Here is a 9494-nt window from a genome sequence, read left to right as displayed (position 1 = left end):
CCCGCTGCGTCGTTAAGGTGGCACCGTGTAAACGTCCCGCACGCACCCGGCGCGGCACGGGCGGGAATTGGGCCGCGCCGCCTTAAGGCGGGGCGGGAGGGGCGGCCGTGGGCGGGGCAGGGCGGGGCAGGGAGGGCGGGCGGGCGGGCGGAGCTCCTCCCCAGCGCCCGCGCCGTCATCGGGGGGCGGGGCCGGGCGCGGCGCCAAGCGGCAGCGCGAGCACGCGCCGGGCGTGGGCGCCGAAGGGCGGGACCGAGCATGCGTGAAAGGCTCCTTCCGGTCGGTGTCGCCCTCCCGCATGCGCACGTGCGGCTGGGTGGGCGCGCGGAGGGCGCGGTTTGTCCCGCGGCGCGCACGTGCGTGAGGCGGCGCGCGTGGCGCCCCCCCGCGGCGGCGGGCGATGGAGCTGGAGGCGGCGCGGCGCGCGGTGCTGGCGGCCGTGCGGGGCACGCGCGCCGCCGACCTGCCGCGCCTGCTGCACTGGATGCGCCACTCCCGTAAGCGCCGCGCCCGCCCGGCCCGCAGCCCTCCGCCCGCGGCGGAGCGGGCCCAGCGCGCCGTGCGGCAGCCAGGGCCGGGGAGGGGGGAGCGGACTCTGGGCGAGGGGCAGCGTGCTCGGGCCGGGGCGCCGCCCTGTCCCGGGGGCCCGCGGCTCTCCGGGGACCGGCGGTACCGGCCCGGCGGCCCAGCCGGGCTGCGGCGCTCGGCTCAGCGGGAGCAGAGCGCGGCCGGTGCCGCCCTGCCCGCCTCCGATCGCGGCGGCTGCGCTCGCCCGTCCGAGGCTGGCGGGCCGTGCCACGGGTGCCGTGCCCGGGCCGGCGGTGTCGCGGCGCGGGCGCGCCCGGCTGCGGGACAGGGCGGGCCGCGGGGGGACCCTCAAACCCCGCGGCGGCACAGGGCGTGCCGAGCCCGCCTGAGACGGCTTTGGGTTCTAGGCTTGTCTTGTGCAGCTTCACACGTGTTCACGGCAGCCTTTCAGAAGTTTGGAAATATCGGTTTGAGCTCATTTACAAACGCTGCTTTGCGCGCTATGATGTCACCTTAAGTTAACATAGCCTTCTGTTTACTCCCTTGTTAATGCCTGGATGTAATTTCATCAGCGTGCTGGAATCGAGCATTCTCTGGCAGATGAAGAAAGGAAATATGGGTCAGTGCAGAAGCTGTAAATTTGCAGCTGAACCCAAAGCATGACACAGAAAACCTTAATATAGGCAGTGCGATAAAGCTATAGTCACATTGTGCTATGCTGAATAAAGTCTAAACGCTGCTTAGTTTTAGGGGGTGTGTGCATTTTTCCATTGCAGATAGAAACCTGGAAGACCCCTCCAATTTTGTGACCTACCCAGCATCCAGTATGTGTGTGTGTCCTGTTTATTAATGATTGTCTCCTGGGATGGTAGACCTACCCGGATGATCCTGTGTTAGAAATTCCTCATATGATACAGTACTTCCCCAAGTAATGCCCTGCTTTGCTCAGGTTGTGTTTCTTCTTTGGGTCTTTGCTCCAACATGTCCACTTTAGGGTGAAAACAACTTCCTAAGCCAACACACAGGGATCACAAAGGCCAGCTCTGACACCAAAAAGTTGTCCAGCTGTGTAGGTGCTTGGAGCTGCAAACTCACTCACCGTTGCCCTGTGGTTTGTGGCTTGCACAGTCACTCAGGTGGAGCAGGCCCTCTGCTGGATTTATGGGAAGAGAACCAGCTGGGAACAGCCTTTACTGTCCATGACAGGCATGCAGCCCTCCCACCCAAACGGGCTCTTTCGTAGGAGAGACATTGCCAGATGTTCCAGAGCATCTGGGAGTCAGCCTTCATGACTAGAGCAGAGACAGGCCTCCCTAGAACTTGAAGGCTGACTTTTGATGGGAGCAATTAGTGTTAATTGCACTTAAACATTCTTATTTTCTGTGTACATATGTGTATGTATAGATCTACACATGCATATGTCTGCATGTGTGTATAGACATGCTGCTAGAGCGCTAGATCGCTAGAGCAATCTGCTATGAGCAGAACTGCATCCTTCCATGTTTGGGGTCTTGTCTGGACACTTCCTAAGCAGTGCTTGGTTTACTGTAAATAATCTTGTTAGAAGTGGTTTTCTTCTATCCCATATGCTCTAAAATATAAAAATCTCATTGAATTTCACATACAATCATTCATATTGATTATACACTTAACGTAAGTCATGGCAGCTCCCATGCACTCTATTCGTTTGTGTGGTGTGCATATATAGCTTTCTCAGCTTCCTGACCCCTTTACAAAAGCACATGGGAGCTTGCTAGTGAAACTTGAAAATACTGAGCAGTTTCAGTTAGGAAACAAATACTTACTATTTTCTCTGTTTCTATGATCTATGATCGTGTTTTACTTCTGTCATAGGAATTTTTAGCCAATGTTTTAGCATAGTTTATGTAGACTCCAAAATCCTTTGTCAATGAATGCATTTTATTTTTTTTATGTTACAGCTTCCAAAAATTACCATAGATGGTTTCTGTGAAAGATAATATGCTATAGTCGCTAGCCTTTATTATGATCTCTCAAATATTTTTTCTGAATTTTAATGATCTAGCTTTTTGCCTAGGTCTTTCTGTGAAAGGATACATATATTCTTGCCTCATATTTGCTCTTCACAATTAAGATTAGAGTAGATTAGGTTCCAAATCTTGAACTACTTTATGTGTGTGGTACATCTGAGCAGTCTGGGTCCTTCTATTTTTATACTGTTTGCATCAGTAGTGATTTTTGCTGCTTTACTATGTGCATCATCTTTAAACATAATTAGCTTTACAGTTGCCATTCAATGGCTTTTCAGCTCATATGCTGCAGATGAGGGAACAGAGTGGACAGGGCAGTCAGGATCAAGCAGCTGAAGTAATGAATATAATTTCATTTCTGTAGTCTCCTTGTCAGGCCATCTTCAGAATGTTGGTTTAGGATTCTTTGCTTACAGGCTTGTGCTCTAATAATATTTTATGCTAATTGTCTCTTTCAAAAAAATGCTCATTGTTAATATCCTGGCTGGATGCTATTAATTAATATTCTGAGAAATCAAGTTGTACTTTAGTCATCTGCATCCTTGGCATTTACTTAGATTTTGTGATTGTATTTTGTGAAGTGCTGATGCAGTATAGAACTATAGGCAACCATATTTGTTCCAAGGTGTGTCATTTAGAATGTGTGACTTAGGCTAATCTTACTTGCCTGCTTGCCACATTTGTAGAGACATTTAGAGCCTGTAGAATTTGGCCTCCTGCTAATGCTTGTAGAAGTTGCCAGTGGAAAAATATCAATGTTTACCCAGTTCTCGTGCTCTCTCAAGGTGCTGCAGTCTCCCTCTCTAACATACATGTAGATATATGATAAAAGAGTGGAAATGAGACAGCTTTATGCCTATGTGTAAAAACTTTTCATTGTTAAACAATCAAGATGTGTTTCACTGCCTCTTTGGGTCATTAACCTGTTCCTGTTTTTCTCATCTCCTTTGTCTGAATGGCTGTGTCCTGCTTTATTTCTGGCTTGCACCCTGATGAGTACAGAACTGGAGTACAAGATCAGTATCTCTACCTTACTGGTTTTATTTTCTTGCAGCATTGGACAGTAAGTGAGCAGAGGCATTTGTCCTGCAGGTCACATTCCTTTAGCTTTTTTTGCATTTTCCTCAGAGATGGAAATATTTTCTGTGATGTCCCCAGTATAGCACTCTTGATGATGCTTCTCTTAGTATTGTTTCTCTGAGCTGTTTCTGTGGCTGTGTACTGGCAGTAACTTTTAGTGTGGTTCCCCCCCACCCCCCCAAATTGTTGCATTTGAATAATTACACTGTCCATTTTAATACCTAGATAGTCCTGTGATAATTAATAGTGCTTGGACTGAGGATAGTGAGGAGCTGGTAGAGGTTTCTGCTGCTGTACCTCGAATACAGCTAGGGAATATGGTGTTCTCTCTGTGCATAAAGAAGATTGTTTTATGGGAGACATAAAAAGTTACCAGATCTCTGTGCCACACAGAAATAAAAGCCTAGTCTTTGGTGATACAGATGTAGGAAGCAAACAAACCTCTGATGAACAAAAGAAAAAAAAGTGGTAGGAGTGGGGAGATAATATTCTGAATGAAAATTAGGATCGGATAAATGGAAACAAAAATGGTATCCCCACAGGCAAACTGTTTTTCTGTGGCCTGTCAGTTCCCTGCCTTCTCCTTCTGTATCCCATTCCTGTTTCTGTCAAGATGTTGAGCTTACACTTTTACCTCCAGCTGAGGAGAACTGGGCATGATTCCAGTGTTAGCTGGAGTCAGGCTTTTCCCTTCTTCACACCTCTCTGAATTAAAATGTACATTCATCCTTAGAGTAAAGTCCTGCATAAGGTGGTTGACCTTTAGGATTAGTGTTGTTGCAAAGACAGCCTTATTTATTACTGTAACTTACCTGGTGTTTTCTGACTCACATACTGAAGGCATGAAGTGTTACTGACAGACTTCCATGGAATATACAAATTGATTTATAGTAAAGTGAGTTATCTTACCTAAAGTAAAGCCTTACATATTTTGAACTGAAAGAACATTGAACATGTTCTCACTCCAATGATTTTTGACTAACCTTACGTGGTAATTACGGGAATGTAAGTGAATGAAAGATTCTATTTGTTTTTTCTTTTTTCTTTTTTTTTCTTTTCTTATGAATGTGGGGGTTTTTGTATTGAGAATTTTAGAAATTCCGAATCTTTATGTGTGATGGAAGAAGACGTTACTGTTTTAAAGCAGCTGCTTAGCAACACTGCTTGGCTGTTTCACAATCAGCCAGCTCTTCCCACACACTGCAGTGAGATGTACGTCATTTCACGGTGACTTGCATTCCAGCTTTTCTTTTGAGTTTGTCTTAGATCTTAAAGAAAATTAAATCATAAGAGTTGGAGAAAAGAACAGGAACCTTTGGTGTCTTAACTTTTTTATAATAGGATGATTAATGCTTTAATATCCTTTTGCAATAACCATGTTCCAGAAGTTCCGGCTAAGAAAACCTGGGTGAAACCCAAGAGCTAATTCAAACCACTTGGGAAACCCCCCTGACAATCCCCCTCAGCTGGGTCCCAGCATTTGATGTGTAGCTGGGGCATATTCCCATGTGAGCCTCCACTGCCCAGATTTCTAAAATTTTCAGTAGCAGAAAAGGTTGCATTTGGTAAGAATGAATGCTGGAGGAGATAACCAGTGAATTGACCAAGCTATCTGCTTACATGAGCAGCAACACAGGAATCAGGGGAAGTAATTACAGGAATCTGAATCTTAAGTTTGAGATGGAAGTCACCAAACCACTCTAACTGCTGAATGCTTTTGCTGTACTTAGCGCTTAAATGCAAATTACAAAGCCTGTCTCTCAGTCAGTGTCAGTGAAGCACAGATACGGTGGTAAGACCCTTTATGCTTCTTGCGGTCTGTCATGGGGTCTAAGATTGAAATATTTTTCCATCTTACTGTTGTGATACTAACTTCTAAATTTTTTTTTCAGTTCATGTAACAGTGTAATAAAACACTCCTACAAACCCTTTCCAATCTATGCATTTCATGAGAAACTTAAATATGAAGCTAAGATTTCAAAGTGATATACTGGTCTGAATTGCTGATTGTTCCTACAGTACTCAAAATATTCATTATCAAGAGTATCACTCAAAATAGTAATTGAATAATAATCATTGCAAATCTTCTAATTTAAGGATAAACAACATATAATTAAGTACAATTTTTTTGATGGATTCACTTGTACGGGGAGCAAACCAGCTTTTTAAGAGGTTGGTGTACAATTTAGTCTTGTGACTTGAAAGTCGAGGGCAGTCAGTGCTGTAAATTCAGGCTTTTAACAGGCAGTGAGGGAGGAGTATCTGATAAAATCAACCTAACTGCATACAGAGAAGAAACTTCTCATCATACTCTTAGGAGCAGACCAAGTGTGTCCAGCATTTTCTATCATGTACTTTATTATCTAGGAATTAGCATGTTCTCCGATAGGTAATGTTATCAGGTGGTAATTTTCACAAGACAAGAAGAAGAAACAGGATAAGAAATAATTTCATTCTTTAAATGTTTCCTTTCAGTCTGCAGATAAGACCAAAGTGGAATGAGTATCTTTAAAAAGGATGAAAATGTGGTTTTCTGCAATCTGACAAGTATAGTATGTGTTTTTGTGTATGTTATAAAGTAATTTAGCACAAAGCTTCATATCCAAATTTGTAGAAGTGATTTATTCAAGTGAAATATCCTTTCAGAAGAAATAAAAATAGCATTGCATTTTCACATTAACATTTATTTGTTAAAATGATACCATACCAAAAACCTTTTCCACTGTTCTGTTTGATAAACTAAAATGGGATGTTACCTATAATTGGATGAATCATCAACTGTGGGAATTGACATTAATTTCCTTTGTTGTGACAAGTGATACTGGTGTGAGAGAGGTCTCAAGAAGAATACTAAATACTTCTAAGTTGTTAGTCACTGAAATGTAGTAATGGTGGGGGAAACTAGGGATTTTGAAACAGTATGAGACTTACCTTGTTTAAAATTTAACTTCAAAGCTTCTTTCAATTAACCAGTGTAAAAGACTTCAACTAATAAAATGAACTCTGGTTATATTTCTGTTGGAAAAAGTCAGTTACTTTCTACCAGTAACTATGCATGCTTTGGGACAGAAATGATATTTAGAGTTCCTGAGGTATTTGGTATACTGAGGCATACATACTGCTTCTCAAATTATTTAGCCAAAAAGGGCAATACTAAAGTTTTAGGGATGTGGTGCTTCTTCCTTAACTGGTTCTCCAGCATTATTAAAACATACTGAATTACTAAATCAACTTTGTTTTAAGTAACATGGCTGTTAATATTTGCTTTTCTCTTCTGTAAGTTGGAGTATATATGTAGAAGACCATAAGGTAGCTTGCTGCTATGGTTGCCTTTGCTATACCCTGTTCTTTCCTCTCCTTCAGTGACATGTAATCTTCTGTTGTCATTTGGAAATCACACATTGCTTGTCTTCAATCCTGTATTTTGCAGTGCTGGGGTGTTCAGATGTTGGTGTAGCGGTGCTCTCTATCTGGTGTGAGGCTTTGTGATGTTTTCTTAGCTTCTGTAGAAAGGCTGACTAGCACCAGGGTGATAATGAGGCTTTTTGCAACGTGTTAATTAAATTTTATAAATGCATGTTGAGTAAATCCAGTGGAACCGGTTTTTGAAGTAAAATACAAACACTGTGCACTCAGACTTCCTCCATAAACAAATGATTGTGATTCATCTTGCAGTGTTTCGTGAACTGTACATTTCTTTCCTGGTTAGTTGTCTGTTCAATGAACACAGGTTGGCTTGCACACTCTCCATTTCATGTTGTATACATTTCATGTATGTAACAGGTACTAAAATGGTATATAAAATACTTTTCTATTTTTGTTTCTTCTTTGAAGATTCCTTTTAAGGTGATACTGAGATTCTCAAGAGCGAACAATTTGTTAAACACGAGGGTGGAGTTGATAAAACTGTACCAGAGATGCATATTTTCATATTTGGCACTGGTGTTTCCTACTTGATGGCAATCTACAAATATTTACATACTGCAGAAGTAATGGGTTATTGTGGTAGCTGTTGCTGTTTCTTGCTTTGACAGGAAGGAGTTGACTCTCCGTGTCAGAGTTCAGTCACAGAGTATACACACAGGCGTGGAGGGTTGCACACACAGCTTCTGCTCCAGCTGCCATTTTGTCATCTTGGATGAAGTCTGTTCAGGCCTCCTTCTCCTTTTTTGTTCCTTCTTATTGTGCTTTGGAATATTAACTGCTAGTTAGAAAGGAGCATTTCCATTTGTCATTTGTTTTTCAGGGTCGGTGTTTCAACAGTTTTTTCTTTGAGCTGCATATGTGTTGTGCTTAGGACTTGTTTTGTACAGAGCATAGGAGAACTTGCGTGTGTTGCACTTTGTTTCGCAAGGAGAGATCAGAGGGCCCTATGCAAGGTGGTCAGTGTTGTGACAGGTACTGCACAGATTGAACTCAGGGCAGGGAAGGGATGTTCTGGCTTACAGGAAGATGGGTGTGCTGCCTGTGTCCCACTGAAGGTGTGTGTTTCTCTTCTGTGGAGCTGGAGCACTGGATGGTCTGGAGAGCTGTCTGTCACTAATGTTGGCCAGGAAAGGTCACCCAGGCGGTGAGGGAGAAGATCCTATTGATGCACTAGATCTGGGAGGAAGAGAGCTGAAGTTCTGTATTTGCAGTGTGATGTGGCTGGCCTGGTGGTCTAGGAACACTTCCTGCATTTCATTAAATGCTGTATATGAATTTGATACTCTTAACAGGCACTATAACAGCTGGATGAGCTCTCTTGCATAGTAATAGTATTGTTTTAAGGCAAGTGCCAGATGTAGAGGCTTATTGCCCACAGGCACTGATCTGTTCAGCTGCTAATATCAGCTTTCTACTCTCTTGTTCTGTCTGTAGCATGACTTTTTCCCTTGCTCCTTCAGATGTTATCCACCCCAGCAAACTGGTGCCTTGCCACTCTGAGGGCATGTTGTGGTGCTGATGGTCTTGGTTAGCTACAGTTACATTTGCTCACCTTCCCTTCCCTTAATATCTGGGTTTACTTCTGTGCTGTGTTACATCCATAGAAATCTTCCCTTAGCTGGTTGGAAAAATTCACTGCTTCTGGGATATTCATAACAAATCTGCAAATTGTTGGGTGGACTGTGAGTTTAACAGGATGGGTGCTCATTAGAGGATTCAAATTAAAATGCTGACAAGCTGGAGCTGCTGCATTGCACCTGTTGTGTTGGTGTTGCTGCTGTTGCAGCTGCTGCCTCTATCTGTGTTCCTTGCTGCAATATGTGCATCTCTTTAGGAGCTGAAGTTCTGGAGAATCTAACTGTGAGAACTTTGGAGCAGTGAATTGTCTTCCTAAATATAACAACTACCAATGGTAATGGCCTATCAGGGCTTTGGAGCATTACTACTGTACATTTAATAAATTATATAGATACATCTTAGAGGAATACAGATAATTTGAAGTTTCTGCTGCTTACTACAGGGGATTCAGGATTATCTGGGTCCATTTTCGGATGTGTTGAAAGAACCATTTACATTTGCAGTCTAAAGAAGAGAGCCTTTTGCACCAATGAATGATGCTTTCTTTAATCATATAATTCTCATTACAGTGCTTAAGCAAAAACCATTTCAGAAGCATTTCATAGTTCAAAGGTTTGCAGGTTTCTGATTCCTATACTAGCCTTAAAATTTCTCACTCTAGCATTTCCTGTGATCCACAGGAAAGATTAAATATATTAGCGTAGAGAAACTTGTAGTGTGTTTTGTAGATTTATTTCGAACCTGTTTGCCATCAAGCTTTTCTGTACTAATGTTCCCACCTGGAACAGCAATGCTATCAAACATTGCCTTTTTAAAAAACACCTGTAAAAGCTGTCAGATTTTCTTTTTGTGAGTGATGCACGTACAGGTAAA

The 9494-nt window shown here is 43.3% G+C and overlaps 1 protein-coding gene across 6 annotated transcripts in view; it reads left to right on the top strand.

Annotated features, from left to right (window-relative positions):
* The first annotated feature begins 318 nt into the window (after positions 1 to 318).
* LOC119701643 overlaps positions 319 to 9494 on the top strand; it is a 36952-nt gene continuing 27776 nt past the window's right edge. For 4 of the 6 annotated variants that reach the window (XR_005257115.1, XR_005257114.1, XM_038138629.1 and 1 more), the window contains exon 1: positions 326 to 497. Coding sequence is in view for 4 of the 6 variants with exons in the window: in XM_038138629.1 (XP_037994557.1) it covers positions 401 to 497 (97 nt within the window). In the remaining 2 variants the exon portion in view is untranslated. Of the gene's footprint in view, positions 498 to 9494 lie in introns of all 6 variants that reach the window. The other 2 variants (XM_038138630.1, XM_038138626.1) reach the window with 2 other exon arrangements.

The sequence above is a fragment of the Motacilla alba genome, chromosome 5 (assembly GCF_015832195.1).
Source record: "Motacilla alba alba isolate MOTALB_02 chromosome 5, Motacilla_alba_V1.0_pri, whole genome shotgun sequence".
NCBI lineage: Eukaryota > Metazoa > Chordata > Aves > Passeriformes > Motacillidae > Motacilla > Motacilla alba.
This window is presented reverse-complemented; position numbering and strand designations above follow the sequence as displayed.